The sequence below is a fragment of the Pseudochaenichthys georgianus genome, chromosome 14, assembly GCF_902827115.2.
Source record: "Pseudochaenichthys georgianus chromosome 14, fPseGeo1.2, whole genome shotgun sequence".
Lineage (NCBI taxonomy): Eukaryota > Metazoa > Chordata > Actinopteri > Perciformes > Channichthyidae > Pseudochaenichthys > Pseudochaenichthys georgianus.
The window spans coordinates 22,877,147-22,898,289 of NC_047516.1; the positions used below are offsets into that span (position 1 = coordinate 22,877,147).

A 21,143-nucleotide genomic window follows, 5' to 3' on the forward strand; every position below is an offset into this window, starting at 1 on the left:
GATGTTTAAAAAATAAAAGCATGACCGAATTGAATAAGGCCTTCTACCCATGTCCTTTTCCAATGATGTATTTTCAGGAACTCAATATTACCTCATGATGCAGGAGGTAACTAAGTCAGCGAGTACAGCGACCCTGCGGTGAAACCTACTTGTTGTCACTTTAATGGTTACTAAATGAATAAATAATATATTTTAATAAAAATAACTTAATAATAATAAAAATAACTTTAAATGTTGATTTCTCTTTAGCTGTCACAGTCCTGTAAATGTTCTTGCATTAACTGATCTTATTCTGAAAACCCGAACAGGGCCGTAGCTTCATGTTTCAATAAATCACCTCTTGTGATGTTTAATGTATTAACAGAAAATTGGCCCTTCAATAGTGTTTTTATTTGTCAGACAGTTTTTATCATCTGTATATATCTTACTCTCTAATGTTGGTTTATTTCTATTTAAGATAAGACAAGATGGACCTTTATTAGTTCAGTTGTATTATTATATTTCCATGTTGAGATGTTTCTATTTTAGAATTGTTTATGTTTACTCATTTAATTTGTTATTATGTGCAATGGTTGTTTTGTTTTATGCTACTGCAACAACAACAATTCCCAAATTGGGATTAATAAAGTAGCCTACATATTTTCTTATTTTGTGTTTTTTGTGACCACAACCTAATATGCTTTTATTGTGAAATACAACCTGATGTGTTTCCGGTCTCCATTTTGCTCACGCTGGCTGACTTCACTTCTGCTCGACTGGCACCTCCACCCGGTGCCAGTCAGTCAGGAACCAGGGGGGCTTCAGGTCTGCTGCTGGCCGGGAAACACTGCGTGGGATTGCGTGTAATATTGGACAATTTCTGAGTTAAATTCAACATATTTTGTAACCCCAATGACCGGAGGAACAACTGCAGAACATACTGTGTGAGAGGTCAGGGTTCTACATATTGAATATGATGCAGACTTTAAATACAAGTGCATATGTTGCAGATCAGTGTATGGGCATTATGATTATATAACAACTCCCCATATATCATGTTTTAGCAATCTAATATTACAGCAAAATAAAATTGTATTATAATATTCAATGACGCATTTCAAAATTAAAGGAACCAATGTGGTGCAATTTGAGGTCAACATTAAGAGTTGTACATACAGTACTGTACTATACTATGTAAATACATAATGACATAGGCTACTATACAGCAACTTTTTTCATGTTTTTCAATATGCTATACTATGACTCATGTTCATTTTTACACATTTTCTCATTACTTTTTCAACAGAGTATATTCTTTAAATTTAAAAAAACATGCTATACAATGACTTTTATAAGATATGTTCACAATATAGACCTTTTGCATTTTTATTTAACATACTATACTATAATGTTTTTTGTAGTATCATTTGTAGTACTAACATTTAAATAGTGATTTACTTGCCTATTAAACGCGTGATTTATTGGGGCAGTTGGTTTGAATCATCATTTATTATGTTGCCAGTGCACCATTTGGGGAAACAGCCTCAACACACAAGGACTGAAGAGTTGGCAATGACACAAACACATACAGTCTCAAGCTTCACTAAAATCATATTTTATTTACAGAAACACATTGAGAACACTTTCAAAATGAACAATACAGTCCGTTCAACTTGGATGAGATCAGTCTATTTGGCAAATTGATTAGATATCTAGGTCCTAGCTATATAGAATAACTTAGTTAGTTCTTTGGATACCGTCAGAGAAACATTTGGATATGTTCCTTGGACTCTGAATCAACTTCGGCAAAAGTTAGATTATTCCTGAAGAGCCAGCGCTAAACATTCAATGGTGTGAAATACTTCACCACAAGAAGCCTGACAATCAAGTCTTCAGATTTTTCATTTTGTCTATGTTAAAAGTGGTCAAAAAGTACGTTTCCAAAGATGAACAATGCCGCAGACTGAAACTGTAGTCGGAGATAAATCTCATTCTAACATTGCCGGCATATTGTTGCTTTAATATCAGTGCTGCGGCAGACAATTAGCAAGCCAACACAGAGTGAGTTAACAATGCAGTAGCATACAATTTCATTGCACTGCGATTAAACCTTTATGTTCTGCTCATATCTCCCTTTGTGTCAGGGGTTTAGGGAACCAAAGAAACTCCACTAAAAAGTCCCTAACCCTGCAGGACACAAAGACAAACTAACTATGTACAAATTTACAGTATATACACATCCCTGAGCCAAAGAGGAAAGACTCAGAAGACTCTGTCCTCCCACTTATTGTACGCCTGCACCTCCCATATGATCTTTAAAATCCCCCGGGGTTGGGCATGGGAGCGACTTTGTGGACATTTGTTCTCAGAGGACGTTCGGATACAGCTTGGGGTCCCTGAGAATCCAGATAGAAAATAATGATGGCCGTACATTTTCCCAAAGCGATACACATGAGAAGGCTCAATCTGCTGGAGCACATTATTGCAGATAGTAATTTCAGCCCATTGACTCTCTGTATATGTGTCACAGAAATCAGGTCTGTCCCACTCAGACTACGTTATCCACACACACACACACACACACACACACACACACACACACACACACACACACACACACACACACACACACACACACACACACACACACACACACACACACGCACGGAATGCAAGCAGCATGTTTCAGTAATATGCTACATGTATGAAGTTATTGTGAAATGCATTAGTGAGCAGTAGTCTGGGTCTGTTTGCATGTTGTGTATGTCTTCTATTATTCGGTCAGCATAATGGTTAAAGCAATACAAACATCATTAAAAAGCAATACATACTGTATGCATATAGTATCATAAAGATAAGAAACATAGTGGTGCACATCGTACATCAATGTTTTGAATATGATGTGCATCCCGTGGAATTGTGTTGACAATAATGCGTCATTAAATGGTGGATTCTTTAAAAGTTATCCCTAGCTTTGCAGCCCCAGGATTATTTCCCTGATGCGTCTTTACATTGAGCATTGAAACAAGTGATTTCAGTTGTTAGACATGCTTAAAATGAAACATATATATCAGTCTAATCGATCAAATAGGCTTGTTGAAGAAGCCAGTAATAAAACAAAATTGAATGATGTTGCTCCCATTTATCAAACGTGTAAATGACCACAGTGATAATACACAAAAGCAAATGTAAAACCTGCCCTATTCTCTCGCTGACCTACCATTGCTCAAATCCCCGTGAACATGTTTTAATGTAGTTTATTTAAAAGGCTAATGCTTCTAAGGTGAGTGCTCTTTTATATCAGAGATGAATAGGTGGTGTGTTTAGGATGGCATATCTCCATTATCTCTACAAAGCACACATACTAGTACAAACAGTACAGTTGCAGTGCATGAAGTACACCAGGATTTTACACAGTAACCTTAACTGAGGTCTAAACCAACGCTTCATGGATCTGCAATTCATCCTCGGCATGCTTATTGTGTGTGTTGAACTGACATCATTTGGACAGCTGCCACTTCTACAGTAAAGATGATTTCAGCACAGAAATGACTTCCCGAAAGAAACGTGTGAATTCTCAAATTACTGGACAGCATGTCCTTGTAGACGGTGGTTGATGCAGGGTCTTCTTTTTCCTTCACACCTCTCTGCGTATTGCTAAACTGAAAACCAATGCTGAATTACAAAATGTAACTTTTCATTCTGGGACATTTGTAAAAAAAGAAAGAAAACACCAGCCTAGGTCATCTTCTTCTGTCGATCTAGGAATTTTTGTTTTCTGTCCTCAGGAATTTCCTCTAAAGCGATAGCGTTATTGATCCCCCTGTAAAAGGAAATGCAGCTTTTTATGTCTCGGAGCTCCATATTATTATGTCACAGATGTTTGGTTATGCTACAAATCTAGGAAATCAAGATAATAAAAATATAGAGGAGTATAGAAACATTGTCTTACCCTGGAAGGTCTGGAGGAATAGGCAGAGGCTTGTCGAAGTCCTCCCTCCCCACCAGCCAATATGTGTTCTCAATCCCTTTTCCCTGAAGATAAACATCACCATTCATTATCAGGATGCAAGTCTTATAGTGCATGTGTTCTGTGAATATATTAAAGGTCCCCTATTATACAGTTTTCCATCAATATATTATAGGTCTCAGCAGTGGCGGACTGGCCATAGGGACGTTCGGGACGAATCCCCATGGGCCGGTACTGAAGTGGGCCGGTCGAACGGCCGTTGACAATTTATAGCGGTACCGAAGTGGGCCGGTAGAGAGTCCCGAGCTGATTTTTAGTCCCAGTCCGCGCTAGACTTTTTCGCTTCCCGTCATTTTGACGGACAGGATCGTAACATTTCCGTCAAAATCCATTATTACCCGTCGGCCTTTACACAACTCTGACGAAGGGGGGGGGGGAGAGCACGCTCGTGAACTGTCAACGGGGGTGGGTGTCCACTGCACCTCGCGGGAGCACGCACAGCGTAAAGCCAAAACTCACAGACATTTCAATGATTTGTACGACAAAGTTAGGTTTGGAAACGGCATAACACCAGATCCTCGCTGCGGGGAAACTTTGCCGCTGTTCCGAGTTTGTTCTAATCTGTCAAAATGACGGACTGCTTTCAGATTTTTCCGTCATTGTTAAAGAAAATCCGTCATGGACGGAAAATATTCGGTTAACACGACCTCTGCTCTGAAGTGTTTGGCTGAAACACCAAACAGATCATTGCAGCATTACCCATAATCCCCTCTGTTTCAGCCCTGTTTCAAAAGTGCTGATTCTCTGTCTGTTACTTTAGATGAAAATAAGGAGCCCCTCCCCACGCCCCTCTGAGAGAGATTTGGTTACAAAGAACACAATGGTGCTCTAGGAGGAGATTCAGGTGATAAGGGGGGGGGGGGGGGTACCTTGGTTGCTGATTGGCTAATGGTGACACAAGACAACACATCGTTATGACATCATAAGGTGGCCAAAATCTGATCAGCTCATTTTCAGACAGGTTTTTATAGAAATGGATCAAAAAGAGAGAGAATCTTTGTTCCTGAAACGTTCAGAGTCTCTTTCCACAGAGGGGACACATGTTGATGTAGAAGAGACATGAAGAAGAGGGGACACATGTTGATGTAGAAGAGACATGAAGAAGAGGGGACACATGTTGATGTAGAAGAGACATGAAGAAGAGGGGACACATGTTGATGTAGAAGAGACATGAAGAAGTTGATTTTGCATAATAGGTGACCGTTAAAACGTTTTTATTCTTTTTACCTTTAATTCTGTCATGCCTCTGCTGACGATTTTGTATCCCATATCCAAGGTGTTCAGGAGATCGACTGTGGTTCTGTTGACATGGATTCTGAAAGCTATAAAAGAAAAGAGAAAAATCCTCAACATGTGGATAATTGTAAATGTGAAATCTATATTTGCTTTGACACTTTCTAAGGTTTGAACTAATTGTAAGAGATTTAGAAAGGCCGACTTTCTGTTTATCATTACGCCACTTGGTGGCAGCAGTCTACACACTGATGGCTAACAAATACAGCGAAGAGAAGCAGAAAGGTTCTTATATCCAGAGGTGTAGATGTACGTCCTTTTTTTAATACCTTTAGTTACTTCACAGATCTGGATGAATGATGTGAAATATAATCAAGTGTTAAATCAGACTTTAGTTCCACCTGGAGTAAATCCACAAGCTACCCTGCAGTCTACAAAATCATTCAAACTAGCTGCACCTTTACCAGCTTTGAGAACACTTTACTGATCAATCATTATAAAACATATCATATATATTATTCTGAATGGACCAAACTGCACAACGACTACTTTTACTATCGCTATATTTTGATGATAATACTTTTTTACTTTTACTTGAGAAACATTTTGAATGCAGGACTTTTACTGCAACAGAGTATTCCTACACTCTTACTCAAGTACAAGATCTGAGTACTTCTACTTTTACTCAAGTACAAGATCTGAGTACTTCTCCCACCTCTGCTTATATCACTGCTGCATTCATGGGTTCGTTTACATTTGAACCAATTATCTGCTGTAGATGTTTAAGGTTGGGCTAACTGTATTTCCTTGAAAATTGTTGATGAGTTTAATCTTCAACAAAGCATCCACTCTTGTGTGGGTGAACAGTAAACTTTCCACGAGCTTTGGAAACAAAAGCCCTTTTTTCAGCCTTGTTACAAAGCATTTTAAACCTGATCCTCTGTTTTTAAAATAGTTTAAAATTAGCTAAATGTAGCTGTTGCAGAGGTGTAAAAAGAGAAACAAAAGATTTGCCTCTGAAAAACAGAAGGGTAGGATTACATCTGCATAATCAACTTATTTTAATTCAGTACAGGAATGAACATGCATTTAAGATATAGCAAGCTAGACTTCCACTGATCAGTTTAAAGGTGATTACTTTCATTTATTACTCTATAATCTTCTGGGAGCGCCATCAGATGTGGGTTTTTTATTTTTAACCCTAAGTAAAGTGTACTTAGCCGTTTCCACTTAGGGTCATACTTAATTAATATACCATGCAGAGGGTAGCAGGGGCAAACTGCCCTCTAATCAAACCTAACTCAAATTGCCCTCTAATTCTGCTGATACTCTTAAAGGATTAGCGAGGACTGCTCTCTGAAAGCCCTGTTCAGCTTAAGGCAGCATGCACACACACAGAAGAACTACACCTGTCCTCTCACACACTGTGTCAATTAACAAAAACATGTTTTAAAAGAAGCAGATCTGTCTGATCAATACTGTTTGAGGATGTTTGAAATACTCACGCAAACTTGTGGACTCCATTCGAGATGCTGTGTTGACAGTGTCTCCAAACAGGCAGTACCGAGGCATCGTGAGACCCACCACTCCAGCCACCACTGGGCCTGCAAACACACACACATAAATACACACACACGTTTATCTGACGCTTCTCGTAGGCTCGATATTTTACGTGTCAAATTGTGGCTCTTTCCTGTGAACTTATCCACATTCTTCTATGAATATTTGTGCACATCCTTCCCAAAAGTGTTATATTATATTGAAAACATGTGCTGTAGTATTTGTTACATTTCTTTTCCTATGTTCCTAGCAGCGTTCAGTAATTATGCTCCACATATCTGGAACAAACTCCCAGAAACCTGCAGGTCCGCTGCAACTCTGACTACTTTTAAATCCAGGCTGAAGACTTTTCTTTTTGTCGCTGCTTTTAATTGAACTATTCACATCTTAGACTGCACTGTAACTTTTATCCATGTATTTTTCCTTTTAATGTTTATTTTATTAGCTTTTCTTTTTTAATGCTTAATGTCTTTCATTTTTTGTAAAGCACTTTGAATTGCCTTGCGTTGAAAAGTGCTATATAAATAAACTTGCCTTGCCTTGCCTTGCCTATGTTATTGTAGTTCTTGTATTTTCATGTTTTTTTTTACTTTGGCTGCATTTGATTTCCTCTTAATATGTATGCTCAGGACAGAAAGGCCAATTCTTCGAAAGGGAGAAGCGATAGAAATCAAAGGAAACTCGTAGGAAGGAGTTAGAAATCCAAAGCATGCAGAGCGTTAATTGGATGACAGCGCTCTAAGTGGATATTGTGTCACTGTTCCGGGAATAAGTTCCAGACGAAGGATAAAGGAGGTAAAAATACCTCCTTTCCTTTAGCAGCTTGGGCTCCTGCATTTCTCCTTCACAAATTCACTTTCAAACACTCTGGGGTGGAGTCTGGAGTTATATTAGACATGCATGTGGATCATTTTGATATGGTCATCAACATACCATTTTAGGCAATGTATGAAAAAACAAGAAGACGTACAACATGTCTTTGATCAGTACCTGCATTAATATTTGGATAATGCACATTAATACATTATATGTTTACATTGAATTTTATGTTTTCTTATTGTGCATATAAACCTTTCTGAAAGTCGTTTGTTCGTACATTTCCTGGTTCCAGAAATGTGAAGAACATGTGGATCCCATGGCCTTTTGCTGACAAGAATGCCTCATTGAATGATCGATTTAAAAAAAGAATGAATTCTAGTTTTGCAGATGTTTTGAAACCCAAGATCATTTCCCCGATGCATCTTTATAGTTACCATTGAAACAAGTCATCAAAGGTTTTGTCTTTAGATAAGAAGTTAGACTGACACATGTCTATCAGTAAAGAAAGTCATAAAGGCCTTTTGCAATAATCAGGATAACGTTAAAGGAGCCAGTAATACAAAAGATGTCTTGCAAATATTAAATAAGCAAAACATATGTTTCTGAATGATCTGACTTCATTTATCCAATGTGTTATTTTTCAGAGCCTTTTTTATACAAATTACATTTTTAAAAGATAAAAAGGATAAATGCAGTCGTTTCATGTCCCCAGTGTGTCCATCTGTTTGCATCTTGAAAACTATGTGTCTAATATATCATATTCCATTTACTTCTATATAGAGTCTTCTTGCACTATTTCTATTTTATTTGTATTTACTTGCTCATCTCAAAACATTCTCTTGCACTATTGTATCTGTTTTATTTGTTATATGTCCTATATACGTATATTCATGATGCACTGTTGGAGGAGCCTGTGACGTACGTTCTCCATTGCCATATCTACACTGTAGCTACTGTACAAACGACAATAATAATAATAATAATAGATTTAATTTGTTAGCGCTTTTACAGGTGCTCAAAGATGCTTTACAGATATAGTGAAGGGAAAAGAAAAGGAAGGAACAACAAATAAATATATAGTTAAAGTTAAAGTCAAATAATACAAAAGCAATCACACATTAAAAGCCAGATTGAAGAGGTGAGTGTTTTGAAGGTGGTGAGGTCAGTGCCGTCTCTGATGGGTTGGGGGAGTGAGTTCCAGAGGGAGGGGGCAGCGACGGAGAAGGCTCTGTCCCCTCAGGTCCGGAGCCTTGTGTTGGGAAAATACTGAATGTCCTCTTCCAATATGAGAGTAACATGATAACAAAGGTATCCCAACTGTAGCTGTGAACATGACAGGATGTGTGATGACCTAGAAGAGCATCAGGACTGTTTGAGGCAGATGATAGCTATGTGATGAACATGATGATTCAGCCTCTATGGAGATAGACATATGACAAGCATGCTCATTTCTGACGTGGAGCTAATCTGAAGTAAACATTGAAAACTGCTTTCTGTTCCTCCATCTTGTGACTGTGTAACTCCCTCTCTTGGATATCAGCATGTGAAGGACACTGCTCAGGAACTATGTATGTGATGCTACTTCCATTCTGGAGAGGATCCCAGATACATGGATCCTGAGACTGAAGCTCAAGCCGGGGACATCGAGTGATATTTTTCTAACACCTTGAATCTTGACAAATGCCAGCTATGATAATCACCAGAGCACAGCTGGGATGAACCGACTGCTCACCTGAGTGCAGGCCGACCCGGATCCTGACCTTCAGCTCGGGCATGTGCCTCATCCTAAAGCTCCCGATGCAGTGCAGGATGTCCAGAGACATGTTGGCCATCTCAGCCGCGTGACGGTTCCCGTTCCTGTTGGGAACTCCTGACGCCACCAAGTATTGGTCTCCGATAGTTTCCACCTATGAAAACAGAACAAACAAGAGTTCACCGCCGGTCACACTCAGAATGAGAGGGTGTTCTCTTACTGGTTTAGCACCGCAAAGTTGGAGAGACATGTGTTTGACTATATCTTATTTTTAGTCATATTTAGTAAGCACACAAGTCTGCATGAAGTATCCTCTCTATGAACTTCAGAAGATGACCCATTGTGTCTTTTGGAACACCTGAAAGGACCACAGGAACAGGATGACACTAAAACACTACGCTAGAAAAAAGTAGGATTTCATAATTTATGGTCCAAAAAAAGTTCTGTAAGGGATTGTAATACTCATGCAATTAAAACACTTGAAACCACAAGCTCCTGTTCCTTGAGATACGTATCTAGAAATTATACAATTATTGGCTGCAGGGAACACACCAGCCCCAAACGTTAAATTAACTATCTTGATAAATAACTACTTGTTGAATTAAACGTTTTCCTAGAATAAATTCAAATCTGATTAAGGAGCAATAGACGAAGGATTTCAGCAACTTTTAACAATAAAGAGACTCCTACACTGTAGCTCAAATTCTTTGGATATTTTGACATGAAATGTATCTATTTGTGAAAATAATCCTTGAATGAAGTTCTGTCTAAAAATTAACAAATTAAAATGAATAAATCTACCAAAGCTAAATGATATATCCTACAGAAGACCTGTGCCGTGTGTCACACCTTTTGAAATGCAGAAAATAATATTTAAAAGATACCACCAAAACCAAATATGGTATCTGTAAAACGCTCCGGAGAAAATTAGGTTTTGTGACACTTGCACCATATTAGAATCAAATAAATATATTATTAATATAAACTCAAGTTGAAGTGAAAATGTGCAATAAAAGTCCTTGTAGCCACTGTGCCTTTTAAGGTTGAAATAGCTGGCTATAAATGCAATGTATTAAAATCATCCAGAAAAGATAGTTACTCTTTGCAAGACCCCCAGCGCTCACCTTGTAGACGTCGTGCAGTCCAATGATGGCATCAAACAGTGAGTAGAGGTCGTTGAGAAGGTCGACCACCTCGATGGGGTCGCTCAGAGCGGAGATGGTGGTGAAGCCCACGATGTCGCTGAAGAACAGCGTGACCTGGGCGAAGTGCTCGGGTTTCACCGGCTTGCCCGTCTTCAGCGCCTGGGCCACAGACCTGAGGGAGGAAGAGGATGATGAAGATAAGATAAGAAGTACATTATTGATCCCAAGTTGGGAAATGTTTGTGTTGCAGCAGCATACAAAGACATGGCATTGTACAATACAATTTAAAGACAAGAAATAAACATTTCAAAATGCTGAGAGGCTGAAGTCTTCTTACAAGACGGCTCAAAGTCATCTGTAGGATGTCATTCTCCACCACAAACTGACATTGGAACCAAAATAATCATGATCTGCAGGTCCTCGCAACCGCTGATTAATCATTCTTTGCTAACGGGCGGACCGGCAGTGTACAACCGGAGAGCCACCTTTCTCTTTTCAAATGCATTTGTTTTTATTAATCTATTAAGATGCATTCTGTTATGCTACATTCTAAACTATGAGCATAGTTGAGTATGTCGAGGCTTCCCTTTGTGACTTTTAGGGAAAGACATTTCTATTAATAAAGTCATCAGTCGACCTAAAAATTATAAAATGAATCAAAAAGTATACAAAAGATACCCTCTCATAGAAACAGATGGACACATTTAAGTGACATCTCCCAGCAAGGTTCAAGGTTCTTTGTCAAATGAACATAGCTGCAGTGTAGTTATGTCGATTACAATCTTGTGTCACCGGCTTCACAACACAAAAAACAGATAATCAGACAAATATAGTGCAAGTAAATAGTAAATACAAGCAGAAAATAGTTTAAAATAGTGAAATAGTGCAATAAGAGTCTATATGCAGGACTTGATGATATGAAACCTCTTATAAAAGGTTTTAATGATAGTGTTGTATTTGGACATACACCATCCCCTCCATATCACATAACCAAATATTCCCTCAGTTTCTGAATGCAGCATAAATAAAGCCACATGTTTGAGATATGGCAAAAGAAAGATGAGGAATTCATTTATTGAGGGTTTTCCTCAAAAGCTGACAGCACCATGGTTCTCTCTGTGGTCTTGATGTATCTGCATTGGTCTCCACAGTTCCTGAGAATCATTAACGTAATCCTTGCAGAAAAGCACAACAGTAAATCAAGTTGCAGCCCCCCTGCTGTTAAACACAGATCTGAACCCCTGTCAGCTTTAAGGAGGCTGTCTTTGACCTCCCTAAGGAAGTAAAAGGACACATAATAACATATAATATTGTATTTGTGCTGAGGCTCTAAATGGCTCCACTATGACATCACAGTTTTAATACATCTGTCATGTTGTGTGTCGTGTGAAATTATCATACAATCATTTGAGCCTTTGCCTAGACCTTTTTATCACCCTTTTATTTATTTTTGTATTGCTTTTTTATTTATTCTACCGTGTTGTGTAATGTTTATTTATACTGTTCATGCTCACTACTTGTAGCACTTCGGGATTTGAATTCAAATATGAAGTGCTTTATAAATGGAACCCATTATTATTATTATTATTATTATTATGAAACATATAGTCTTATACCCCGATTGCCTTTTAGTCTTGTATGTGTTTAACAGAGACATATGTGTAGGATTTACATTTCAGGAGGGCAAAGGGAAGAGTGAAAGGGGGATTTGGAAATGGTTAAGGACAAGGGGGTTTTATGCTTTCATGATGGGATGTAGGACCAGTGGGGTATATAGTGGGACTGTAAGCTGTGTTCTGGGTGCTGAACTTCTCTGTCCTCTGAGGGTGAAGTTGCTCTGTTCCTGCATTTGAGATCGATATCACTTGTATATTGACTTTCTTTAACACTTTATGAATCACTTATCAGTTTCTCTTAAGAATTCCCTCCACATTGAGCTAATCCAAGTTGTTGCACACTCACTTGGGCAACATCTGAGCCACCAGCTTGTCGGTCTTCTGCCGCTCCACCTCCAGCTCCTCCGTCCTCTCTCTGATCAGATCCTCCAGGTTGGAGGAGTACTGCTCCAACATCCGCAGCATCGAGTCGATGATGTTGGTCTTCTTTCCCTTGGTGAAGGTCTTGAACTGTCAGGTGAAAAAGGAGGAAACAGGAACGTCATCTGCCAGTTTCATCAGAACAGAAAATAGATGTACAACAACTTGTGTTTTTAGGGGTTTTACGTGTTTGAAGATCTCCTCAAAGGTCGGCCTTTTCGCTGGCTCTTCACTCCAGGACTGTTTCAAAATCTGTATCACATCCAACGGGGCTGTGTCCAATGAGAGGACAGGCCGACACAATGGAGGAGGCTCTTTGAGCTTGCTGATAATCTCTGTCAACACACACAGACAAGACAATGATTGGAAATATGATCAATCTTTGTGCACCCAGCCCCGACACTTTTTTACTTTTCACTGTTTCCTTTTAACCTGTTAGGCCCCAAGCCTGTTTTTCAGGTCTCAGGCTCGAAAATGACATTTCCAGAACAAATGACCATAACTTCACTTCTAAAAGGGGAAAATAAATAATCTTTTTTCTCAAAGTAATGATAAACCTGTGAGTTGGATGTAGAAAAGTCAGAATCAATATAGATGTTTTTTATTTTAAAGTAAATTCAGATTGAACATGGTAAAAAAACTGTAAATTATAGTGTCCGTCCAAAAATTCTTTTTTACTTATAGTGAAAACTACCTTGGATGATGGTAGGTAGACTAAAAGCTTTAGGAATCCAAAGTACAGCATATAATAAGTACCCTGACATTTCACCTTTTTAGAGCGGTTTAGCAAAAAAAACTCCACCTCTGGGGCCATTTGGGTGGAAATGGGCGTTTTTGCCGTTTCTCTGGAACCCATTGGTTGATTTTGATGATTGACATCTCTTTTTAACCGCTAGAGCCAATGGAATCGAGGGAAAGTTCCACATACACACACAGGTTAGCAAATAAGGAGTGAGAGTGACGTGCAGCCAAAAGCGGATCTGCAACACACTCTGGTGGCTACCATTAGCAGCTAATTTTTATTCTCAGATTTTTGCATAAAAATTGAATTATGGATTATCAATAATTTTTTCAAAGTGACAGACACATTCGATTAACCTATGGATTAACCTTCAGCCACGTTTTTTCTCGTTTTAATGCCATTGAACACGACTTTTGATCAGAATAACAGCTAAAGTGAGCATATCTCTCTGCTACCTAAAGCTACGTCGTGTGCTGTCTGTATTTGCTTCCCCTGTCAGTGATGTGATGATCCTTATATTTCTATAATCTGTGGACTCTCAGGATGTTATCTAAGCTTGTTTGTGCAGATCCAATAAGTATCGATCGGTATAACTAGAGTTCTGTGCTAACGGCCTTAAGATTTTTTCGCACAGGGCTAATTCAGAGGCACAGCGTTAGCCTTGTGTTTATTTTTGCTAAAAAAAAAAACATTAGTTAGCTGAGTTTCTTCCCGTCACATGGATATGAAACATTCATAGTTTATTACATTTTAAGAAGCCCTCAGATACTGCTGCTTGCAGATGTTGTGGTTTCGGCACCTTCGGCGGGTACGTGGGGCTAAAGAGGTTAAGTAACCGGCCTTTAGGGTTACATTTCACTCACCCTTGGGTGGCATGTCTAGCATGCAGAAGGGTGAGGAGCGAGAGATGACCTCCTGCCCAATGATGGAGAAGCTGTAGACATCTCCTGGGAAAGTTCCCCTTTTCCTCAGATTGGGACTTCTCAGCAGCTCAGGAGCCGTCCAAAGCAGATCTTTAACGAGCAAAAATATGCAAAGATGAATAAAGAAAGACTATTTGCAAATATAGTAAATTCATTTGTGGATTCACATGAACTCACCCTCATTATTTGCCTCTTCAGTGTCTAAGCCTTGGGTAATCACAATTTCATTGTAGCCATAATCTGTCACCTTCAATACGAAGCGACCGTCTACCAGACAGTTTCGGGATTTGAGTCGTCCGTGGATGACGTCCCGATTGTGGAGGTACTTCATCGCCTGATAAAAGATGTGAAGGGTGAGGAAATGTGACAAGATGGGAAAGGAAACACATGTTGGTCATTGTGTCTCTCTTACCCGAATCAGATCCATTAACAGGGAGGACTTGAACATCCAGTCGAGACGCACTTCCTCGTTGTTGATCAGATCCTCCAAGCTGCCCCTGGAGCAATGCTCGGTCACAATAGCAAAGATCCCAGAGTCGAAGAACAGTCCCAGGAACAGATTGAGGTTCTCGTGCCTCATGTCTCTGAGCTGGAAGACAAAGGAAACATCAAGTAACTTTACGTTACAAGAGGAATATCCATTTAGGGACCAAGCCCGCTTTACTTGGTGTTTTCTGGCAACATTTGAAGTCAGGCTACTCGCAGATTGCAGATATCAACCATTGATTATCTGGTCTAAGATGCTTTAAAGTGGACCTATCATGCTATATTTGAAAATATATTGTAGAGCCATACCTATGTAAAACATGTCTGTGAAGTTTTTTTTTCAAAATACAGTTCACCCATTGTAGCCATCTCTCATACTGCTCAAACCCCTCTTTTGAAGCCCTGTTAGAGAAACGCAGATTTTGGGTCTTTAGCTTGAAAAAAAAAAGAAGAGGAGGCGGAGCTAATGCCTGATCAGAATTCTACCGGAGATAAAGTTAAATTCTGCTGTGATAAAACGCCATCCTGTTTAAACCACGTCAAAGATTATTTCTGAAACAGTATGGAGCTCAAATGCCTTTTCTCTTGCAGGTTTATCACAAGGTGAGTTCTTTTTTTATTTCCTGCTTTTTAAACACATGTGCTCTTCAGTACAGGTTAGCTCTGAGTGTTAGCGAGGCTTGCTAATGTAAACAAAGACGTCCAAAACACGTCAGGCATTGTTTCTGATAGCAACTTTCTGTGGGTCCGCTGCCGATTTGACGTCAGTTCGTTGTACACCCGTTTTTAAAAGATTTGGGTACGGAGGAAAAGAGAGAGGGTGTTATTTTCTGACGCTGTGTGAGTTCCCCGACGCACCGGGACACATATTTATGTATTAAGTAGGGGTGTAACGGTACACGTACCCGTACTGAATAATTTCGGTTCGGTACACGTGTGTACCAAAGTGTACCGAATCACAAAGTGCATTTTGCATGATAGGTCCCCTTTAAATTCTTCCTTGGCCCATGCTTCACCCTTACACAACGTTTATTGAAAATCAGGCCATTAGTTTTTCCATAATACTTCATACACACAAACCAAACCAATATTATATCCCTAATCCTTGGAGATGTACTAATAACACACACATTCACTTACCTTTATAAAGATATGCTCAGTGTTTCCGTTGACACTCGATACAGCTCCATTGGCCGATTTCTTCAACCAAACCCAGTCACCCTACAAAACCACACAGTGTTTGTGAAACCAAGAACATCCAAAGGCATAAAGCAGCAATATGATATAACAGGAGTGTATTACATGTGTTGGGCTCGCCTCACCTCGAACACAGCAACATTGGACATGTCTGCAGAAGTTGCCATGTAGCTCCGACCGGAGACCGAGTGTTGAGGCGTTTTCATATCGAGCTGGCTTTTCAGGATACTTTCATCATTGATCTTCTGCTCACACACACACAGTTAAGAAAGGACTGGTCATCTTAGAGTAGATACAACATTGATACTTCTAATCCTTGCAAGGCGAAGGATGCAGAACACAGTTGTTATTGTCAGAGATTCAGCTCAGAACTGACCCGTTTGCTGATTTGAGTGTTGATGAAGATCAGGTCGTCCAGAGTCAGGATAACCTTCGTTGATCCACTGCCAGCACCACCACCTCCAACGCTGAACCCAAGCCTACCATTTTTTCTGCATAAACCCAAAAATAACGAAGAATATTTAGAAAGATCTCACCGGATGAGGTATGACTTCTTGATGTTCTGCTGGACTTACTTTAAATGAAGGAATAAGTTAACTCCAAATCCGACTATTGAAACAAACACGAGGAGAAAAAAGAACGTAGTGGCTGTGTCCATGCCTTTGGGAAGAGAAGACAAACAGAAAGAGAGTCTGAATATGCTGAATTATTCCAAACTTTCTTGTGTGGTGACACTACTTCTACTGTACTCACCTCCAGTACAGGCAAAGTATGGGTTGAACCAGCAGCTGGAGTCAGTGTAGGGCGTGCTTCCTGCAAAATGGATCGAACGGCCGAGGTATTTCAAACTCCCGACCCCACTGTATATATTGCCAGCTTCCATAACATGAGTTGAGTAGAGAGAGTTGCCAATGCCACTGTAGTCCAGCACTACATAGCGAGCTTGCATGCCTTCACCGTCACTGTTGGCCTCCAGAAGCTGATTGAAACCTTCAAATTCAAAGCCACCTTTGGTTTCACCGAGGATCTGACCGGTGACCCAGCGGCCTCCATTGGCGCGGGCCTGCTCAGCGACCATTGCTGTGAAGTACATCATGTTGTAGATGGTGCCAAAGAATGGAGAAACCTACCGGGTCGACAGAGGATAAGGAATATATCTTTAGAGTGTTAAAAGAAGAGGTAGTAGCGATGACAGTGCAACGAGATAACATTCAGTGTCAATGTGCATATTTACACTTACAGTCTAAATATATATATCTAGTAAAATAGCCATAAGTATGTCTAAATAGTAGTGCTTGCAGTCTTTGAGGGGTGGAGTGTGTGTGTGTGTGTGTGTGTGTGTGTGTGTGTGTGTGTGTGTGTGTGTGTGTGTGTGTGTGTGTGTGTGTGTGTGTGTGTGTGTGTGTGTGTGTGTGTGTGTGTGTGTGTGTGTGTGTGTGTGTGTGTGTGTGTGTGTGTGTGTGTGTGTGTGTGTGTGTGTGTGTGTGTGTGTGTGTGTGTGTGTGTGTGTGTGTGTGTGTGTGTGTGTGTGTGTGTGTGTGTGTGTGTGTCGGTGTCGGTCTCGGTGTGTGTATGTCGGTGTCGGTGTGTGTGTTTGTCGGTGTGTCTGTGTGTGTGTCGGTGTATGTGTCGGTGTGTGTGTGTGTTCACAGTTGTTGTAATGTGCTCTGAGGTTGGATATGGTAAGTGCATTTGTTTTGAGTCATCTTCCAGTTGTGTCATCATCTTCTGTTTCGAGCTGGATCCCAGATCAAATCACGCTGAAGGGTCTTTGAGCATGTTTTCTCTCAGTGATTGTGCTGTTATGTTAAATGTTTGTTGCTTGTTTTTCATGATATCTGTCTATGTTGATGTTACACATGGAGCTGCTGTGATGCAAGTCAAATTTCAGACTTGATCTGACCAATAAAGTATTATCGTATCGTATCGTTAAATCTACAATAGAGGTCTCACCTGCTCTGGTTTGGAGCTGCTGCGGATTTCATGGCTGTCCTGAGCGTCTTTGAAGGCCTCGTAGAAGTTGCGTTTTCCAGAGTCCATGGTGATGGTGAGGACCGCGTCGTAGGCTTTCCGCAGCTTGGTGTCGTTGCCCAGCATATAGTAGGAAGCCCCCTTGTAGGGAAGTGAGTAGAGGAGGGTGTCGTAGGGGATGAAGACGTAACCGCGGTCCATCATACGCATGTCCAACGCTGTGGTCAGAAGCTGGTACTGGGCTTGGCCTCCAATCAGGACAGAAGGCATGCACATAATGATAACTGTGGAGAGGAAGGATTACATACGTTATTTATACGTAAGAAATTAAAATACATGATGGTTAATATGTTCTTATACTTTATCTTTAACTCTATGCAAATCACCACTGGCTGGAAGAGAACAATCTGCTCCACACTGTACATTTCATATTTACATCCAATCTAATATTTAATATTCCATTACTCACATATTTAGGTATATATAATATCCTGCTTTATATTTTGTCACTGTAAATCTGTAATTTTATTGCTATTGAGATGTTGAGAACCTGTGACCTAACTACACTGTATGTACATATGACAATAAAAGCCTTGAATCTTGACATTTTCAAATGTTTATTTCTTGTCTTTTAAATTGTATTGTACAATGCCATGTCTTTTTATGCTGCTGCAACACAAACATTTCCTAACTTGGGATCAATAAAGTACTTCTTATCTTATCTTAAATTAGACATCCAAAAAAGGTCCTCCAACACTCACCTCTGACCCGGTTTGTTTCCCGCACTTTTGTCAGCGCCTTCCGCGGCCCGTCCTTGTCGGAGAACATGGTGACCACAGGGTTTACAGGCAGACCAAGAGCCCTCAAAGAAGAGGCCAGCTCCTGTCCGGTTGCTTCCCATACATCTGTCTCCTCTGAGATCACAGCCACATGGGCCCAACTGAAGAACCGCAACACGTTGAAAAGCACGCGGGACGACAGAGGAAGCGGCCGCTGGAAGGTGGAATACATGCTCAGTTTATTCATGTTGGGTTTCAGGCAAGCCCAGGAGAGAATCCCAAGATCCCACTCTCTGGTGTACATAGCAGCAGAGGAGCAGTAGCCTGGGTTCGCTGGACCGAGGAAAGCAGCAGCATGACCGTCCAGCTCCGCAAAGCGAGCCATAGCACGGGAAGACTTGCAGTCCTCGTTGACCAGCGTGTAGTCGTACCAGTAGCCTTTGTTGAGGTAGGGGTCCTTGTTGATGCGGGCGGTAGCGAGGCTGGCGGCCAGGTCTGGGAGAGACTTGGAGTACAGCAGGTCACACGTCCAGGGTCCAACCAGGGCCACCTTGAAAGTGGTCGCCCAGGCATGACAGGGCAGACATGTGAGCATGAGTAAGGGCAGAAAAAGCCTGCTCCTGAACCAGCTCCTGGAGCGTTGCACAGGATCTGATGGCAACTGTGGTTTAGATGATGAAGCTGCTATTGATTTAAACAGACTATTTCTACTGCAAATGTTCGAAGCTACTGTTCGAGCGTGTCTTTTTCTCTTCAGTTTTATAGAGTCGTGCTGCCATCGTGGGTGGTAGGACAGGTTGTGCAGAAAGCGAGGGTCTCTGTGACTTGCCATTTTCCTCACACAGCTATTCTGATGCTTTAGAGAGAGTTGTTGGTGATGTGTGTGACAGGGACTGTGTCTTGGTGAATAGGACTGTCTCCCGGCACTCAGTAGGCCTTGGTACAGGCGACGAGATGACCCTGAGCCATCACTGCCACTATAAAAAAAGAAGAAGAAATAGAATTAGGAAAATATTAGTTTCCACTATTCAGCATGATCAGTTTTTACTTTGTGAAACAAGCAAAGACACCCCAAATTAAAAGGTCAGGGTACAGATGTGAAACCTGACCTCAACTTGCATCTTGTTGAGCTGTACAACACACTCTCACTCCATAATCGTCCAGGAGCGACGTTTGGTCAGTGTCCGTGGCGTGCAGTTGTGACGCTCCTAGGCTCCTTCAGCTTCATAAAGGGACGCAAATAGCTTTCAACTGATTGCAATGTATTCCCATCTGCGGCGGGATTTGACGCTCATGGAAGCACGGCATTCGTTTGTGTCGGCTGCCCTTAAAGGCAATGTGAGCGTCCATTCTCATTGGATAACGGAGAATTGTACACCCGGAAGTAAGTATTCCTCTTACTGTCGATTGATTTTACAGTGATATCTGCACTACTCATCGACTAAAAAACACCAGATTATCCTTGTTAATTACACAACATTGATTGGTTTAAATTGTGTGCAATGCTTTTGTATTTTTCCCCTTCGATTCGGAGAAACAAATATGTTTTCGGAGTAAAGGATGGCAGAAGACACTACACTACCCAGAATCCCCAGCTATCGTTTGGACTACACCATGTGCTCTGTTTGACATACCCCGACAGACAGCCGACACAAACGAATGCCGTGCTTCCATTAGCGTCAAATCCCGCCGCAGATGGGAATACATTGCAATCAGTTGAAAGCTATTTGCGTCCCTTTATGAAGCTGAAGGAGCGTCACAACTGCACGCCACGGACAATGACCAAACGTCGCTCCTGGACGATTATGAAGTGAGAGTGTGTTGTAACCTTAAACAGAAATTGATGTTGAATCTTATCAGCATCAACTTGCCTCTTGTGTTACAAGCTGATAAGCTCTGCCGGGGCACAGGGAGTTTAAGATATCAAGTGCCAGTTAACGTGGAGCTAAATCTGGTTAGGTTAGATTTGGTTGGTTGCTATTTTCCCTTCCAACAGGCATGTCTTAATGATTTGAGATTCTGGAAACAAGCATTTTTCTTACAAGCTGCTAAAAATATATCTCAGGATTAAACCATATGTTAGTGGAGCTTACACTGGTGTTTCAAGTTGAATTAGAAAAGACAGTCTGGCCGTATTAACCCTTCAACATTACTCTTCAGTTTACTGTCAGCACAGAGCGCAACAAATTGACATTTTCCTGATCTAATGTTACCCAGCCGAGTATGCTTTAAAAATCTAATTTTAAATCCTGCTTTTAACTAAAAGACAAACCAAGCATTTACTTCATTCTTTTGCCCTTCTTGTAGAACATGTTAACATTGACAGCAAAAGTCCAAACTGCCAGAGTTGAGGAGAAATGTAGTCGCAGCTAAGGCTACATATCAGAGCGTAGCTTGTGAAGTATATAGAAGTTAAGCTTGACATAAATAAAACGGTTACACCAATATAAATGTGGTTTACAGAGACAACTAAAACATTTTAGTCCACAG

The 21,143-nt window shown here is 40.5% G+C and overlaps 1 protein-coding gene across 1 annotated transcript; it reads right to left on the reverse strand.

Annotated features, from left to right (window-relative positions):
- Positions 1-3,717: 3,717 nt before the first annotated feature.
- Positions 3,718-19,485, reverse strand: gucy2d (guanylate cyclase 2D, retinal). Its single transcript, XM_034098270.1, has 18 exons — positions 18,636-19,485; positions 17,857-18,158; positions 16,657-17,029; positions 16,479-16,563; positions 16,280-16,394; positions 16,029-16,148; positions 15,847-15,927; positions 14,633-14,809; positions 14,398-14,554; positions 14,161-14,310; positions 12,742-12,890; positions 12,482-12,645; positions 10,499-10,691; positions 9,354-9,528; positions 6,748-6,846; positions 5,237-5,331; positions 3,932-4,014; positions 3,718-3,802 (listed from the first exon to the last, which is right to left on the reverse strand). Exons 1-18 carry the CDS (start codon positions 19,483-19,485, stop codon positions 3,718-3,720), a joined length of 3,453 nt encoding a protein of 1,150 aa, XP_033954161.1.
- Positions 19,486-21,143: the final 1,658 nt, after the last annotated feature.

Coding starts and splice junctions, on each gene's coding strand:
- gucy2d (XM_034098270.1), bottom strand. CDS start 19,485: ATGGCAAGTCACAGAGACCCTCGCTTTCTGCACAACCTGTCCTACCAC. Junction 14,555..14,632: donor TGTTAATGGATCTGATTCGG/GTAAGAGAGACA, acceptor ATCTTTTATCAG/GCGATGAAGTACCTCCACAA. Junction 12,891..14,160: donor GCTAGACATGCCACCCAAGG/GTGAGTGAAATG, acceptor GTGTGTTGACAG/AGATTATCAGCAAGCTCAAA.